Source organism: Pagrus pagrus, assembly GCF_965226575.1.
Source record: "Pagrus pagrus genome assembly, chromosome: 12".
In the NCBI taxonomy this organism is placed as follows: domain Eukaryota; kingdom Metazoa; phylum Chordata; class Actinopteri; order Spariformes; family Sparidae; genus Pagrus; species Pagrus pagrus.
In genome coordinates this window covers 1,794,076-1,812,777 of record NC_140196.1, presented here as the reverse complement: position 1 = coordinate 1,812,777, position 18,702 = coordinate 1,794,076, and the positions used below count along the sequence as shown (strand labels likewise).

Here is an 18,702-nt window from a genome sequence, read left to right as displayed (position 1 = left end):
AGGACGGTTAGCTGAAGTGAAGGTTCTGCCTCAGGTCCAAAAAAAGAAACATCAGAGTCGAGTTGAAAAGCAGCTTTGAAGCGTTCTGGTTCTGGTGATGTGGTTGGGACAAGTCGTGACAGACGGACCACAGCGCCATTACGACCTCCACCAGGGAGGTTCTGCTCTGTTCCTCCGTCTGTTGTTGCTCGGTTGGTTTGTTGAAACCCATTAAATGTTGCTTGGGACCCGGATACAGACACAGAACCAGAACTTTTTTCTTTTCTTTCTTTAACACTGTGATTTAGGTGGCTGGTTTCTATCTTGATGCAGATCCTGATACAAATCCACATCTGGCGGATTTAAATATATTTATCTGATTAGACTTGATTGATGGTACCGAGGCCCAACAGGCTCATTTACTTTAATCAATTTCCAATTTGCAGAACGGTTGGTTGGTTCATCCAAATTGTTCTGACTTAAACAAAAAGTTACATCAGGTTATTGATCCAGAATCACAGTCTAGATTTCATTTGACTCATGAGGCTGAATGTTTGTTGGACTTCCTCAAACACTCAAACGATCTAGTATTTTAACTCTTCAGGTTTGTGTCTGACTCTTTATGCTTGATGGTCGTGAACAGCTTCGTCATGCTCCGTCCGGCTTCAGACTGTTTGCTGCGTCATCATTTGTCAGTAGATGGTTCAGATCATCGTGCAGCCGTCAGGAATCACAGCGAGCTGAAGCCTGAGCCTCCCTCTCTCTCCCAGGAGCCAGACAGCTGTTTCACACAGACTCATCGTTACTTATTATTTATCACGCTGGTAAAAAAAAGAAAATAAATATTTCTCTGTGATGGAGCACGATGATCTGCTGAGCAGAGTGTTCAGGGTGTTTCACTGATGAGGAGCTGATAACAGAGTCTTTGTCTTCTTCACACTCAGGATCAGAGCATCGTTCAGTCTGTGTGGTGTCTCTTATCTTTATCCTCAGGATGTAAATAAAACTGCGACACATCACGATCACGCTCACACAGTTTGAAACATGATCATGATTCTTGTCCATGTGTATAAATCGGGACTCGAGACTGACGGCGTCCTTCTGACACGGGGACGATGGAAATGTGTTTGAGACTGGATATTTACCTTGTTTTAAGCTAACGAGTTAGCAGCTGCAGCTCAGCAGGGGTCACCAACCTCCCCAACTACCTGAAGAAGAGAGTTGTTTTATAACATCATCTCTTATCTCCTCCAGGCCTCCACGTCTCTTACGTGTCACTGTCAGGGCTCCACTCTCTCCGTCGTCCTCAGCGTGACGCCGGGTGGAGGAAGTCTGTTTTGGCTTCACCACTGACACACGTCAGCAGGAGTCCCGGCTCCGTTATCTCACAATCTTTGGTAGATGTCTGAAAACGGCCACAGGAAATGTTTGTCTTCCTCATCCTGTTTTGGGGCGTTTGGAAGTTTAGGGGATGCTGGCAGAGAATCACACACCAAGAGACAAGAGGCTCCTGTAGTCCTCCGGCTCGGCTGGTGATCTATTCCAGCTGTCAGGAGTCACAACCTTGTGTGATGTTCAGGTGCTGTACCTGTGTTTCTTTGTGATGCTGTTCATGACAGCCGGTAGTGTGTCGTAGTTTTCTGATCCCACCACTCACAGGTGGCTTTAACCTGTAAGTGATACGCTGACACACTTATGACGGATCGTGTAAGAAAGAAGAAAAAAATGATGTCAGAGGAGCCAAAGATCGAAGACAAAGACTGAACTCAACTCAAGTAATCCACCCTCACCTCATGTGAGGTCAACTTTAACTCACTGGAGGCTGTGAAGAGACTGAAGCAACATTAACCTCTCTATTTACCTGATGCGTGAACAGATTCACTTAGAAACTCAGACCCAGACTCTCGGTTCTCTTCAGCAGCCTGTGGACTGATTTGTGTAAAGGACTCCTGCCTCTCTCCTGTTCCCAACAACACCAACACTAACTAATTAACGCTTAGAAATGGAGTCCATCTTCCATCTCAGCACAGTCCAACACAGAGTCTGAACACAAAGCAAAGTATGTTAAATATTACATATGAGGGTGACGACTGCATAGACGAGCAGGACCATCTGAAGACCTCCTGCTCATCAGCTGCCATCTCAGCCACATCGACCTTCTCAGTGAAGCATCCTGTTAGCCAGTGTACAGGTGTTACATAATAAACTGCACCCCGTGCTCACATTGGTGTCCTGTGATGTCCTTTGGTTCCCCCGGGCTGGACCCTGGAGCGCTGTCCACTCAAATAAGTGACTCTTTTTCTGAATATTAATGCAGGACAGGAACTTTCACTCTCGTTGTATCTTGATGATTGTGACTAATAAACTTGATGTTTTGATTGATATTTGGGTGTTAGCTGGCTAATGTTAGGCAGCGTTAGCTTGCTTGTAATGTCACAGAGAAGCGGGTTGAACTTTGAGAACCTGCCTGCACATTTTGCTGTAAATACAGATCATCAATACATTTTCCTGACCATTGTTGAAGGCATGTTAACCTGTTAGACCCGAGCAGATATTTACTCAGACCAAGTGACATATATTCTTATACTTACACATCATATTTCAAGTGTTCCCTTTATTATTCACAAGGACCTTGTAGTTGCAGAGATACACTTCATTATCCAGCAGTGACCCACATTAGAGGCTGGTTCTGAACGGGTTAATCAACTTCAGGTTGTTGGATGGTTGCAGCTGCTTGTTCCTAGTGTTACAGTACGGTTGGTGATGTAAAGGGTAAACGGATATCTGGAAAAGTAGAAGAAATACATTTTAATAAAACGTTAGCATGGTGATGTAAAGCATATGTGATCTGTAGTGAACAGGCTAAAACATGCAGAGGTGACCTTTGTGGTTCAGCAGCTCCTCATCACTCAACAGACGGATCAGTCGTTCACTCAAACTCAACGCCAACACGTCAACCCCCAACAATCCCCGAACAAAAGGTGGAGACCGAAGGTGGAGCTGCGTTAACGTCGTTGTGCTTTTTAAAGCTGGGCTGAACTCATTCAAATCCACTTTGACCCTGACTGAGGAATCCTCAGGGGCTTAAAGGCCGTCGCTACAGGGAACGAGTGTTACTTAACCCTTGTCAGCAGTCGGGAGTGAGAGGTCAAAGGTCACTGAGGTGACACTGTCCAGCCTGCTGACCTGTGAGTGTGATAACGGGTGGAGAAACACCTCGGAGACAAACAGGTGAGGAACAAAACGCCCAGCGCCAACAACCTCAGGCCTCCAGAGACAATTAACCAAAGCAATGAGCCGGTGTTACTGTGAGAGGATCTGACATCCCAACTACACTTCATATAAACTATACGTCTGACTTCTCCTCTCTACATCTGAACTCTCTCCTCCTCACAGCTTCAAAACAGGCTCGTCACTTTAGTTTGATGCATCTGAAGATGTCTTGTATCTGCAGAGAGTTTCTTATTTTCTCTCTTTGTTGCTCCTCGGGGCACTTTACCAACCCAACATGTGGCTATTTGACGTCCTGGGAACGAGACTCAACAATCAACTATCTTTGTGGTGCGTTCAGGAACAGCTGGGACAAATCCTACTGATTCTACCTTTAACTTTAACGAGGTTCAGTTACCAGGTGGACGTTGGTCAGTGATTTCTCTAGTGCACGTGCTGTGTGGAGAGCTGAGGTCAGCCTGGTGAGACAAATAAATGTTCGACCCTGTTTGCATTGTGCACATATAATGTTTGTGAGTTAAAATGATAATTTTCCAGGTCAATAAAGTAAAATATCATCTGGTTCTGTGAGAGCGATCGCACCAACACCAGCTCCGACCGGCCCGGTGTGTTTGACAGATTATCTGAATGTGAACTTCACTTTGTTCTGCTCAGTTCTGAGACTGAGGCGTTTAGTCAGTTATTTATCTTCCTGTGGCGGGGTCAGACTGTGTTCTCGCTCTGTAACGAGCTGCTGATAGTCACAGGATCGCAAAAAACCACAGCAACATCGTGGTTCAAGTTCAGAACGAGCCCAGAGCGTCATGACACAAAGACTTCCCAGAGAAACATGGAGGTCATCTGAAGCACCTCAGCTGCTGCTGCTCCTCATGAGGCTGCGAACAAACGCTGCTCAGGAGCAGAAAGTATCAATACAAATGATCTGATTCTGATTTCTGCCATCTTCTTAATGATAACGTGAGAACTCAGACTGCGTGCTGTGATCGTGTTGATCCAGAGCGTCTCTCCTGCCGGTCAGCAGCAGGGGGCGCTGAATCCCAAAATGACAGGATGGATGTAAACCAGCAGGGTCAGGGGTCATCAAGGCACACACACACACACACACACACACACACACACACACACTGGTCTGTTTGGATCAGACATGTCGGTGCTGACCCACAGCTGGGATGTTAATTCTGTAAATACAGTACTCATGTAAAGTACTCGACGTGACTTAAAGGTGACTTATTTTAACTTACAAATGTATTTACCTCTGCAGAGGAGGTTATGTTTTCACCTGTGTCCGTTTGGTTGTAGGCAGGATTACATAAAAACTACTGAACGACTGCTGATTCGACCCAGAACCCATTATCTTCTGGGGCGGATCAGAATAAAGGGATAGATCCTGGAATTTAATATTACAAGATAGAGTGTTTTTCTACATTTCTGTGGAGCTAGATTAAAATAAACCTGATGTATTTATGGAGCTGGTATCTATGAGTACAAAAGAGGACTGCTGGGCCTTGGCAGAGGTATACGCTCTACTGAGTGCCGTTCAGCTGACCTTTGGATCCACACGGTCTCCTGAGTTAAAGTCCTGTGTTTGTTCGACACAACCATCCACCCTCACCCCGTCACTCTTTACACCACTTCACCTGACGTCCTCCTCTGCTGCTGTAATACTTACCACAGCCACTAGAGGGCGACGCCTGACAAGAAACACAAATGTTGGTCTTTATAAGCTGCTTTCACAGTCAAACCCCTGTGGTTATTGTTCTGGCTCTCTAAATGATGAATATTAAATCATGAAAGAAACATTTGTTCCTAAATAAAGCTCTTGTTTCCTGAAGTTTCTGGAGCTTTCGATCACATCGCTTGATCTTCATCAGCAGATGGAGATGTTTCGAGTCTTCGTGGGATATTAAATGGTCATAATTCAGTTTTTCTGAGCACTTTAATGACTTCTCGTCCATGTTGGTTTGTAGGCTGAGGTCCAAAGTTCAGTTCTGACCTTGGAAACAACACCTGGACACGACAGCAGTGTCACATCTGCTCATCCTGCCTCTGTGCCTCTGTGCTTCTACCTGTGTTCATCAGCTCCAGGCTTTGATTCATTCAGCTTCAGGCTGCTGACAGCAGGAGGAGTCAGAGAGGCGGCCGGGCTGCAGGAGGAGGAGGAGGAGGAGGAGGAGGAGGCGCTGGGTGCGGAGGTGGAGCTTCAGGATTATTGTCCACCGGTCTGACTGACTGACTGACTGAGTGAGTGAGTGAGCGTCTCAAAGTTTCACCGGCCTCGTTTATTCGCTTCAGCTGCACGTTTGACTGTTGACCAAACACCAACCACCCAAACAGACCCGAGGACGAACGTGACGCACGGAGACGCAGCGGGGGCGCACGGAGGAGCGCACGGAGGAGTCTGAGCTCCTGGAGGAGAAGAGCTGAAAGTTTTTAAAGGACTCTCCTGGAGGAGTAACCCATGAAACAAAGAGTGAATTTACCACTGTAGCTCCACACTGACTGCCTGCCTGCCTGGCTGACTGACTGCTGACTGACTGACTGTCCTCCAGCCTGCAGACGCTCAGCAGCACCATCATGGACTGAAACTCTCGGATCTGCTTCTCTTTTTGTTTTGTTTGCTTGGACACATGAGTTGGATTGACGGGACGCGCGCTTTCCACACAGTCAATCCTCGGGGATTAAGATAACGAGGGGCAATGGACAACTTCTTCACGGAGGTAAGAAAGACTGTTGCTGCTGCACTCACAGCAGGATGGACACACTGAGCTGAGGCTGACACTGCATGTAGGACACTGACCTGTAATGAAAGCAGGAGAACATGTTAAAACTTTATTTAAACACACATCATTCTGTTTATTAATCACTTCTGAGACACTGCACGTTGTTGTTAGGATATTAATGTTCACAAGCTTCATAACGTGCAACAACATGAGCAGAAACAAAGTTATTCAAAGATTCTCTAGTAGGCAAATGATGATCCAACACAGTCAGGCACAATTAGGTCAGCATGAACTCACCACTATGACTTCCTGCTGGAGTATCACAGGGATTTAACGGGACCAAAGGTGTCATAAAGAACTTTAAAGAGTCCAGAGCTCGGTTCTGCAGGAGGACCCTGATCACAGTGCTGGTCAGACAGGGGAGCTGGTCTGGGACTGGGACTGGGGGGTTGGACGGGGTCCCAGTGGATCTCTGGTATTTCCGCACCTCTTTTCTGGTTTCCTCCAAGAAAGAAAGAAAAAAAAGTCCTGTAAAGCTAAATATAGAAGTCTGAACCTGAGTCCCACCAGCAAGAGAGCTTTTATTGACTGGCTGTGTGTTGAAGGACAGTTTGTGATGTCTGTCTGCAGACAGTCAGTCAGCTGTGAGGCTGCAGGTCTGAAGTTATTCAGAAATATAATCATTTTGTTTTGATGGTGAAGCAGCTGCAGCTCATAACTGATGTTTGTATGTTTCATGTGTGGCTGTTGTAAAGAGTTTGTCTTCAGCTGTTGGATCATTATGAGACACAAAGCTCTGATGTGACACCGATTCTTCAACAGTGTGTTGGCGTATTGATATTTTGTCCCACCTCTGATAAAGAGCTGAAACAGTCAGTTAATATTTAATCAGTTGACAGAAAGACTGAATTATTTTTGATAATCTGTCGTTCTTTCAAGCGAAAGCACTGAACTTGTAGATTGTGAGGATTTATCTGTCTTCTGTCCTTATTAAGATCTGCAGCGATTAATGGATCAGTCGATCAGTTGCTTACTGGCTGCTTCCAGCATCACACCAATAACTGTTTGTTGCAGCAGTGAACTAAGTATCTCTCAGTGTTGGACTGTTGATGGACACAGCGAGACATTTTAAGACGGGTAACTGCTGAGTCAGCCATTTTAGTTGTTTCCTTTAATAGAAAGTAAACAGAGAGTTGAGCTGGTGGTCGTTAGATGGCTGATCGGTTGTTTTGTCCTGGTAGGACCCTGTCATCATAACTGAAACCAACTGGATGGAAATTTCAGTTTGATCAGATTCGATCAGTTCATGTCAGTCTGACAGGTGAGTGAAGCTCAGCTCAGGTGAGTGAACCTCAGCTCAGGTGAGGTTACGCTCCACAGCAGCCATGATAATAACCCACACTTCAGTCTGTCAGGTGGTTGAAACACTCTGGTTGTGTAAATCTTCCCGAGCTGTGACTCATACGACTAATACGCTTTCGTTGCGGTCGATTTACAACATCGGTCTCCGCACCTCTCTGTTGACGTCGGCCAGGTAACAGCAGCAACACCTGAGTCACTCCTGACCTTTTTTTTCCTCTCTGAGCCTGTAGGAAAAGAGTCTGTCATCGCAGCGCTGTCAGCTCCCCGACAGACTGACTCTCCTTTTAAACAAGCGATTTAAAACCGGTTCCTCCTCAGGTGGTGCTGCAACGGTCGCACAGTTCTGCTTCCTGGTTGGAAGATCGCCTGCTTTCTCATTGGTGCTCGTGCATTTTGAAAATCCAGCGAGGCCAAAGGTCACGAGACTCTGTGAGCTCACGGCGCTCGTGAGAGCAGTCGGGCCGAGTTAAACAAACAGTGTGAGCTTTAAGGTTTTTCTCTCCTGCTGCAGAGCCGGCCGGTCTCATGACGAGTGTTCGGTACATCTGGCTGCTGAGCTCTCCTGAAGTCTCCGACAGAGAGAGAGGGGGAATATTTGTGAGTGCCAGAAGCAGGCAGGCGTGCACAATAGTCTCAAATATCGGCCTGCCTGCCTTTATATCTGCCAGCTAATCGCAGCTGAAACAAAGAGCCCAGTCTTTAAGGAAAAGGGCATTTGACGAGGAAGTAAACCAGCTTCCAGCCACCACATATGGAGGCCAACGGTCTGAGGGGAGAGGAATGTGAGCCGGGACGGAAACTGGAGTGTTTCATATTTATAGTGAAGACAGTTTAGATGAGACTGAGGCCGGACAAAGACGCTCTGTCCATGACGAGCTTCGAGCCTTCAGCCATCAGTTTACTGCCAGAAACCTCCAGTCCTCCTCGTCGTCTGAACTCCTGACCTGCAGAACATCAGGAGCACGTTTGGCTTCAACGATGTAAAACTGAGATTGATTTTTAAAACTCATCTCCAACTCGTCAAACACTGACACCTTCAGATGGCGGCCGACCCGACCCACAGGCCCAGAGCGCCAGAATTTGGAAGCAGAAAAACTTTTTGTGTTTTTAAAAACGTTTTAAGTTTAAATGAGATTTTTCAGATCTCATCCAGTTCGTGTGTTTCCACGGGTGTTTCAGGTTGAGGTAAACATTTGAACACTGGCGCTGGATCAACAGGAATAACTTCCTTTAACTAACTGATAAAGTGCTGGTTCTGCCGAGCCTTCGGCTGCAGGGTGTCGGAGGTTCAGTTTAACTGACAGACTGAATCGTAAACACAGTCTGTGTTCAGAACAATGGTCCTAAAGAATGTGTTATTTTCAGCACCTGGTAGTTGTAGTAAGAGTTTCTTCCAACAGCAAAGCTCATTGTCCCGAACTACAGAGACACGGACGTGTTGACAGTGACACATCCGTTAGCAGAAGGTTTCTCTCCTCTCTAATTACTGAGCTGCAGCCAAAACAGTCTGGACCCGAGTCAGAACAGGGACTATAAATAGAGTCGGACCGCACTTCCAGGCTGCACATTTTCATCACTCGGTCATTTTTCTCTCCTGGCCGATGAATCACTTTATATCCTGCACAGATTTTTACTTTTATGCAGAGACGCCTGCCAAACGCAGAACCGCTCTGCACAGACTGGACCTTTGTGGAGCAGCACGAGTGAGCCGGGCGTTAGGATTCAAGCTGCTGACAGTCGGGACGCCCTGGATGAGAAGTAATGCGATTAATCTTCCATCCAGTTTGCATTAAATGTAGTTTCACCCTGATAAGACACTTATATTAAACACTGGTACATGATACGACCTGCTTGCATCAGAACCACAAACCCACTCGGTTCTGTTGTGTTACAACGTTAATGTGAAAAAAGTGGATCCCGTAAAAAATGACTTTTTCTCAGAAACAGTAAAATCCTGCAGTGAAACTGAGACGAGCTGCTGCTGCAGGCAGGACGAGGCAGGTTTCACTCAGGTGTAACACTGACGCCCTGCAGGCTGCAGAGGCACCGGCCCACTGGCTGCAAACCACTGGCTAATATTTAGTTTCTATCACGTCCAATGAGGAGGCAGCGGGGGATCAGTGTGTCCCGGACCTGCTGTGTGTTTAAGCGTGGAGTGTGTGTGTGTGTGTGTGTGTGTGTTGACACAGCAGAGTCAGTGGGTTGAGACGGACGGTTACAGGGTTTGTTTCTGTTTGAACTGGCGGGCGTGGTGCGTGATAGGCTTCACCTGGGCACCAATCAGAGAGCAGGATGGGCGTCAGCTGTGGGCTTTGCAGTGATCGCCGTCAGCGAAGGCAAATTTATCATCAGAGACAAAAAGACGGGCAGATAACAGATGAAACATGAGGCGAGAGGCGGGTCGGGCTCCGGTGCAGCCGGGCCTGACGTTGGAGCGACGGCACCGTGTGAATATCTTTGTGTGTGTTTGAATTGTTGTCTGAACGAAACAACAGAAGTTACAGCCGGAGGATAAAAATAGCCGCCGTCCTAAAATGTGGCACTCTGAGCCTAAGAAGTGGTTTCACACATGTCCTGTTTGGACTCGACTCTGCAGCATCGAGTCCTCAAGGAAACCCACGTAGTTGTAGCTTCTTGCTCTGAGCCAGCAGGCCGCGATGGCCGCCAAGCTTCAGTGTGTTCTGTTTATTTCTCTGAAAAGACACTTTCTGCTATGATTTCATAACCTTTCTGTTTACTCTCTGAACTTTTTTGTGGACACATGAACATGGTCAGTAAATGAAATATAGGCTGATACGCAGAAGATGCTGTTTATAATAAGAGGCTGTAACTGAGGAGAAGTCAGACAGAAGTTAGACAGTCAAGATTTCTTTATCGTCATTTTACCTCGGTACAACAAAACTTCTCTCTGCAGTAAAATGAAATAAGAGACGTGAAAGCAACATGAAACACATGATACAGACAGAAAAACAAACTAGAGACAGGAGTCAGGTGAAGATGTGACCTTGTGCTCTGTGACTTGTGATTATTCTTTAGATTTGAGTGTTTTTGGGCGTCTGAAGGTAAAATGATCCTTTAATTAACAAGAATACAAGACAGATGGGAACATCTGTAAATCTCACAACTTTCTGTGAGTCCTCTGTGAAAAAGCTCAGCTTTAAGACTGTGACCATGCTGCACTCGGTGCTAACACGAATGTGAGGTTTTGTGAATTGGATGCTGTGTGTCGCCTCAGTAGGTCAGAGGTGTCTGTTCTCTGACGCTGGTGGGAATGACCTGATTCATACACGCTCACGTCGGCAGAGCTGAGTTACATTTGAGAGCCTCTTTGTGAGAAAATGAACTCTGGAAGACAAACGACCAGCGAACACGAGCCGCTCGGGCGGCTGCAGCTCTGGCAGAGAGAGCTGGGTGTTGGCGACGAGCTGCTCGGAGGTTTGAACTCTGCTGAGAGCTTCTTACTTCATGTTTGTAATAAAACACAGAGACGCGTAAACTTCCAGAATAATCCTGTTAGGATCTGGTGGCTGGCTGAAACTCTCAGAGCTCCTTGTTCCTCCTCCTCCCTCCACAGGCCTCAGCCGCCTGCGTTTCTCATTTAAACCGTTAAAAGCTAACAGGCCAATCATAGCCCTTAATAGGCTCACCACAACAAACGGAGGCCTGGTGGTTTATGTTGCTTAATTGTAATGATGATTTCGAGCGTTGGAGTCTCTCTGCTGTGTTGGAGCGTTTCTCTGCCTCCCTCTGAGGCTCCCCGGCTGGTTTTAAAGCTGAAACCTGACACCTGTGGAGCAGCCAGGAGGAGCTCGCAGGAATTTAAACAGCTTGCAGATTTCGTCGTTCTGGGCGCTGCAGACGTCCTCCGCTGCTCACTGTCGTCCTGAGACAACTGCTGTACGTACAGCTGAAGCCCTGCTCGGTCTGCAGCTTTCATACGTTCAGACATTTCTTCAGCCGACCAATCAGAGTGTGAGGAGTATAACTAAGGCTTGTGTTAAGTTTATCATTTGTTTTATTCCACGTTAATCTATCTTTGTTTTACTGCTTCTTCTTCAAACACATGCACTCGACGCTCTGCTCCTGTCTCTGTCAGATCCCCTTCCAGGAAAAGCCCAGTCTGCTCTGACTGGTCAGCTCTCACAGGCCTGAGCAGGCTCCGCCCCACCGTGTTTCTGAATCAGACCTGCCGGAGTTTTTCCACAGGACGTGGACTGAATAGTTGTAAATGAAAATCTAACTTTCTGCACTTTGTTACCTTTTAATATTAAGAGTCCAGCCCAAATCATGGAAAACATGGGTGTCCACATACTTTTGGCGATGTAGTGTAACTGTTTATAGTTCCTGCCGTCTTGATTTGATTAATTAGCTTGATAACAAACTGATTTCTCTCTGGAGTCACACACAGGGAGCTCGTCACGTCACCTGAATGTGAGAAAAAGAGTGTTGCAGCGAGCCAGCCGAGCTTGGCTGCCGGCCTGCTGAGGCCTTTTTCACACCGCTGCTGAAATAACACCTTCTCAAGGAGGCAGACGCTCTGGACGTGAGCCAGCGCCGCCTGCACTCCATCTTAAACTGGTTTCACTGCTCTCAGCCGCCTGTATCCAGGCCAGGAGGGCAGCTGTGACGCTGGGAAATCAAACAAAGACTCAGACCTGGAGCTGCAGACCCAGACAGGAAACCTGTTTGTTTTTATGTCCTCCGCTGGCTGCGACCACGACCGCACACCGAAAAGATCTTGTTTATATTAAACATTTTTAATAAGCAGCTCAGCAGGGTGGTGATGAGACATGAGACTTCAGGTGTGGACTTGAAGCGTCCCCCCTGCTGTCTTTCAGCAGAGGAGGGAGAGGGAAGTATCTCATAGTCAGACAATTAGTTCAAACCATTTTTATAACTAATTAACGGACGTTTTGGTACAAATCAGTTCCTTAAACACAAAACTGAGCGCTTCGTGCAGTCCTGTTTGTTTCCACCACATCTTAGGAAAAATGAAATGAAGGCAGATTGAAATCGTTGTGTAGTAAACTTCCTCTGACCTCCTCGTGTTCAGATTCAGTGAAACGCTTCGTGCCGACCTCCTGGATGAACAATAATCATCCACCCAAACTAAACTAAACTTCACCAGCTGCAGGCGCCAACATGGCCGCCTCCGTGTGACCAGATCACCGTCGGTGATCTCACATTCTGTGGGATTACTTCTTTTTAGGATACCACATTTTTGACTTGATCTCCAAAGTGCTCCATGAGGACGTCCTCCAGGTTCCTGCACATCTGCTTCTTGTCTCCGTTTGTAGGTTAATCCGTGATTTAGATGCCACAAAAGCAGCCTCGTGTGTGTGGGTCTGAGTTATTGTGCTAAAGAGGCCGTCGTGGTCGTCCAGGTCAGACGTTGTGCGTTCAGACGGGGATGAGGTCGAGGCTGAGCTCTCACATATGTTTTGAGTGAAAACACGTCAGTTTGAGGATTTCAGGATTTAGCATTAAAACTGTCTTTTGTTTGTTCGTTTTTTAATTTCACAAAGTGTTGAGTCTCCTCAGCTGATGTGAGCTCAGCCACAGCTGTAGTTTCCAGCGATGGTCAAAATATATCTGCAAAAAACATCCAAACATCGAGGAGCACAAAGAAAACAAGTTGTTCCATAAACAAAGTGTTTTTTAAACATTTTAAACAGCTGAAGAAATAAAATAAGTTCATCACACTTTAAAATTCAACAAACTTACAAAAAATTGTCTTTTTGGTTTTGTCGTCTAAAACACCGAGAGCACCGAGAGTCAGAAGCAGCTGCAGGATTTGTCTCTGAGAAGCTGCCGTCAGTGTGAAAGAGAAATATGCATCGATAAGAAACTAGGTTTTCAGGCCAAGAATATAAAACCTCTTTCCTCTTTGTCTCTTTCATGAAAAGAGAAATTCATGTGACCGGAAAATAAGCATAAATGTGTGAAAATGGATTTAACCGGGCGTCTCATGAACACGCTGCGTCACGGCTGTCGCTCAGATCTGCTCTAAAGAAAGTTATGAAAAAGTGGCACGAGAGCATCACAGTTCCTGATCAGTTCGTCCTGCGTGAGCGGTGTGTGTTCAGCCTTCATCTCCCTCCATCCAATACTCTTCTTCATCACCGTCCTCGGCCTCGGCTCTCTCCTCCTCGGGCTTTCTCTAAAGTCTGGACTTCCTGCCGGACGGCTCTACACATTCCTCTGGATCCTGACACTTCCTCTCCTCTCGCTCTCTCCAGCTCCCTCCATATGTGATCACACAGAACATGGTGAGCAGGAGGTGCTCAGCGCTCTGTGATGTTAACTGTCTGTCAGCCTCATCAGACTTTTCTGAGAGTGATGCATCTGCACTCAGAGAGGACACGGAGACACTAACCGTGTTTCCATTAAGTACTTTGAAGACACTCATTACATATTTAATGGACAGTTTGTTCACTCGCTTGAGGAGTTTTTGTCTTTTGTGAATCAGAGTTAATGCACAAAATGTTTGATAGAAACAGAAACATTCAGCTCACATGACTGATCAGCTGTTTCCTGTCTGCGTTATGGTCATTGCATTTCTTCGTCGTCTCCGGACAACATGCAACATGGTTGATGCTAGCTGACATGCAGCCGGAGCAGAACAGAAACACACATTATTATTCCAAGCACAGTATTTTTATGTCTATCGAGGAGACGTTAAGATCCCTTTCTGCTGTTTCATTGAGTTTAGGTTGGGTTTATTGAAGTAAAGCCATAGCCAGAGTTTGAACACCCAGGTGAGTGTGTTCACTCAGGTGTGTGTGTGTGCTCAGATGAAGCTCGTGACCTCTGCTGTCACCTGACCTCTGTATGACCGCCCACGCCACAGTGTAATAAAGCAGGAACTCCATTAAGAAGATGTTAGAAACCGTCACTCCTCCTGCGTGACGCGTCTCCGTGTCGACCTGACCACATACCTACTGTACAGCCACCGCTGCATGAGAGGTCATTTCGTGGTTCGGTGGCTGCAGAGGCAATATTTCAAGATCCAGTGAAATGAGTTGAGGCCTGGAACGTTCTCCTGACACTAATCCCTGAGCGTCCCGCTGGGTCCTGGTTCCCCGCTGCTCAAATGGTCAATTAAAACCAGGAATGAAGTTTGTGGATCCGACCTGGTTTGATTTATCTCCGCTGACGAGGCGTCACTCTGCTGCAGGCGAGTGTTCGGACCTGCTGCAACAAGCACCGCTGCTGGATCTGTGCTTTTACCTTATAGCAACAGATTCAGGTCAACGTCTCTGTAGTTTGTAAAGTGCAACGTCTTAATTCACCATTATTCTTCAGAGTGTTCTTCATCTGGATCAGTTTTTGCCAAAGAAGAATAAAGTATGAATGAAACAAGAAAGAGTGAGACTTTTTAATCCTTTTTTTTTATTGGAAATCGGTACGTTAGAAAAAAAACCCCACAAGGTTTCATTTCCAAATTCCTTCTTTTGTTATTCAGTTAACAATCTTATGCAAAAAAGAGCTAATTAAAAGCCGAACTAGACGACTTTTCAACAGGTATGAATGTTGCCACCGGAGCGTCTCCGTCCAGCGAACGCCGTCGGTTCACTCCAGTTTCTGTCTCTCTCCCTCTTCACCTTTTCCTTTAGCAGTGTAGAGTTTCCACAGTTATTCCACCGTTACCTGCAGATAGTGACCGGGGGAAACAATGCCTCCAACTGTTTTGTTGCACAATGACAGACGTGCTTTCTTTGTCTCGTAATCTCTCCTTTGTTTTTGTGGGAATAATGTAGCCCGGTGGTGAAAAGGGAACAAATCTACAGGCGGATGATGTCATTTTTCTACAGACATTTTGCAATCAGTATTTAAACAGGATGATAAGTTGAAGCAGAGACATTTTACAAACTAAAACATTTAATTGTCAAAGTTTAAGCACGTAACTTTGTGTTGATCGACTAACGTCACCACTTCAACGAAACAAGTAAACTGAAAAGTCATGAGAAAATGTGTCGTGTGATGGTTTCGTCACTTTGTCCTGAGGGACGGAGGACAGGTTCATCCAGGACGTGATGTGCGTGTTCTCACCTGCACGTGTTTCTGTCACACCTGTCGGACTAATACACACCTGACAGAAGAAGTGTGTAATTGTCATGGTGAGGCTGGTGTGTACTGTCGTGTGTTGTGATTTATGATTCACGTATACCTGAAGGCAGTTTACACACACACACACACACACACACACACACACACACACACACACACACACACACCTGGCTCACAAAATAACCATCCAGAAGAGCCACCTGGTCCACAAAACACTGGTTTAAATGGAAACACCTGCAGGAAGGAAGATATTCTACTTGTTCCTGAATTATTAAGTTTATATTATAACTGTAAAATGACAAAGTGACTGTTTCAGTTTCTGATCAGATCTGGAGTTTGTAGGAGGACGGTTATCTGATCCTGAACTCTGTGTTGACAGCAGCTTCCTGGAAACCCCCCCCCCTCCACACAAACACACACACACACACAACATAACACAACACAAGTGCAGGCTCGGCACAACCCGAAAAACCAAACATCCATTTCCAGTAATTAGCCGCTTCTCATGCGATCCTGTTACCTTGAGAGAGAGCAGCTCTCCTCCTCTGAGGAGAGCGCTCAGTGGTGTATCAGACTCTTTACTCTTTAAGTTATTGTCTGATTTAATGAGCTGACTGATTTCTCTGAGCAGCTTTGAGCCAAAAAGGCAATCAGAGCATCACAGTTTCACTCCAAGTCCATTGAGAGTTATTCCTGTGTCCGTTAGCTGGTTGTTTGGTTGGTTTGTCAGCAGGATGACACAAAAACTACTCGACAGATTCCCACAACTTGGATGGTGGTAGTTGGTAGTTTTGGGTTGGACTTGTTACCAGGACAGGTGACTGTAGGACATGTAATGAATTTTTTTAAGCGTTGGTTTCTCCTCGTTCTGACCGTTCTCAGTGTTTTACACAATCATCCATGTGATCTTGTGCATCCTTGAAATACCTTCACCAGTGACTAAAAACTCAAATATCATTTCCCACGTCACCTCATTTCGAAACCGATTTCATTGCCTGTGGTGAGTAAGAAGTGACGGTCCTCTGCTTTATCAGTAAGTGATTCCAGTTGAATCAACCAACAGACTTGCTTCAGTGACTCTGAACAAAAACCTGCATTGAATGAGCAGCAGCTCTTTGTGAAGGACTCACTGCAGCCTCATGTTCATTCACAGCTGAGAGACAAAGAGAGAGATGTTCATCTTCCCGTCACGCTCGTTCTCCTGACCGCTGTCGGCCTGTGGACGCTTCATGTTGACGACAAGGTCTGAAGACGGAGGTTTGAGCGGTCTCTCCAGAACATCCTCCTGATGGCTGGACCTCGGCTTTAGAATAAACGTAGTGGTTCAAACTGAGAGTGCAGAGTCGTCATCCTCGTGCACAGAGACGACTCCTGACGACTGTTTGAGAAGGAGAGAATACTTCTATCTGCAGCCTGCTTTAGGTGAAGAGGTGTACTTTCCCATAGTACTGGTACTGGTCAAATTTGGTAACATTGGGTTGAAAAGTGATGTTGTTTGTGTCGACTACCTGTCGGCTCAGCAGCCTCTCATTGACAGCTGAAATGCACTCACCTGTTGTGTTGCAGTATGTTCATTCAACTGCTGTTTTCAAGATCAAAATGAAGTTCGTAACTTTAAAAGAAATTAAGGTGAAACTTGAAGCTCTGACCTCAAACCTTTAAGTCAACGTGGATGAGAAAGTCCATCTGCCCCTCTTCTGCTGTTCCTGGGTCGGGTTGCGGAGGAGAATTCAGACGTCCTTCTTCCCAGCAACACTTTGTAGCTCCTCCTGGAGGATCCTGAGGCGCTCCCAGTCCAGATTAGATCAAAATCCCTCCAGTGAGTTCTGGATTTCTGGGGCGTCTCCTCTCATTTGGTCATGCTTTGAAAAACCTCCAAAGGGAGGCACCCAGGAGGCATCCCGATCCTGAACCACCTCTGCAAAGTCCCGCTGATGTCCGAGCTCCTCACCCCCTCTCTCAGGCTGAGCCCAGCAACCCGGCGGAGGGAGATTGCTTGATTGATGAGATTGTTTTGTCAACTTACTGCAAGGACCCCTCATTTCCTTGCTCTGGCGGTCCCTGTGGACTAAAGCTAAATTACTTTGTTTTGGTGCCGTACCGCCAGACTACCGAGCAGCTTCTCTCCTCAATTCATCCTTTTTACATCTAATTTGCAACACAGCCAATTATCAGTCCTCATTTCGTCGTCATCTGGCCTCTCGAGCTCTCTCTGAATGTTGATGGAAGAATAAACGTTTGTTTTTGTCGGGCTGCTGGTTTAAACTCTGGATGCCTTTTAGCTTGACTCACTTTCAAGTGAATCCTAAACCAGAACTGTCTTTCTAGTGTCGAACACAGAACCATCTTCTTAGTTCTGAGCCACATAACCCGAACCCGGTGTCTTCTCTTCCCTCCAGCTTGTTTTCTTGTGGGACTGTTTCAGTGATATTCAGTTTCTCTAAAAAATCTTTTAATGGCAATTTCTTGATCGTGTCTTGACGAAGGTTGTGTCCTGTGTGTCTAAGTGCCCTTGAGCAAAATAAAGGAACTGTGTCAGTGGTAGTAAACATCACCTCCGACCTCTCTTTTGAAACGTGTACCATTGTGTGCGTCCCAGAGGACAATCTCCTCATTAAACCGTGTGAAATACGGTGTTTTCAACACATTTTGGTTTGTCTGGTGATCAAAAGGTTTGTTTACTCATGCACTGCAGAGTAATTCTCCTCTAATTCTGCCCTCGCCTCGCCACTTAACCCACTTCTTCAACGTCCAAGCCACCAGAATTATTAGATTGTCTTCGCCAGTGCACTCAGTGACTTGACACTCGTCCAAAAAAGCCATAAAGTCATTAGAGGAAGTTAAAAGCGGGTTAGAGGGTTGAAGCATGTCTCAGGATCGAGCCTTTCTCGCATTGAAGTGGGCAAACAGACCGAGACAGAATAAACAGGGTTATCTGTGCAGTTTAATGGGTCAAGCGGCTTCAAAGGGATTTCATACCTGAAGATCAAGGCCAGTTTCCTGAACACAGATCTGTCAGAGATTGAGGTAATTCACAAACTGAAGGCAGAACGCGAAAATGTAGGTCAATGAAGACTCAACGAGATAAGTGGAAAATCTTATTTTGACTGAAGATGCTGGATTCTCTCTGAAAGGAGCTCAAAGATGAGAAATCCTAATATAGAAAAGTTGGTCTGATGTTTCAGCAAAAGAGAAAAGTCACATTTAGCTCAGCTTCCTGCAGGCTGGTTCTGAGGCTGTCGGTGTTTGATCACAGACGTAAGATGGAGCAGTTCTGAAGTTCTGGATCAGCTCATGTATGAGAACTGGGAGGAAAGTTGTCTTTAGACGTATTTTGAAT

At 46.1% G+C, this 18,702-nt stretch overlaps 1 protein-coding gene across 2 annotated transcripts in view; it reads left to right on the top strand.

Annotated features, from left to right (window-relative positions):
• The first annotated feature begins 5,471 nt into the window (after positions 1 to 5,471).
• myo10 (myosin X) overlaps positions 5,472 to 18,702 on the top strand; it is a 112,131-nt gene continuing 98,900 nt past the window's right edge. For both annotated transcript variants that reach the window (XM_084369251.1, XM_084369250.1), the window contains exon 1: positions 5,472 to 5,927. In XM_084369251.1, the coding sequence (XP_084225377.1) occupies positions 5,907 to 5,927 (21 nt within the window). In that variant the 5' untranslated portion in view covers positions 5,472 to 5,906. The remainder of the gene's footprint in view (positions 5,928 to 18,702) is intronic.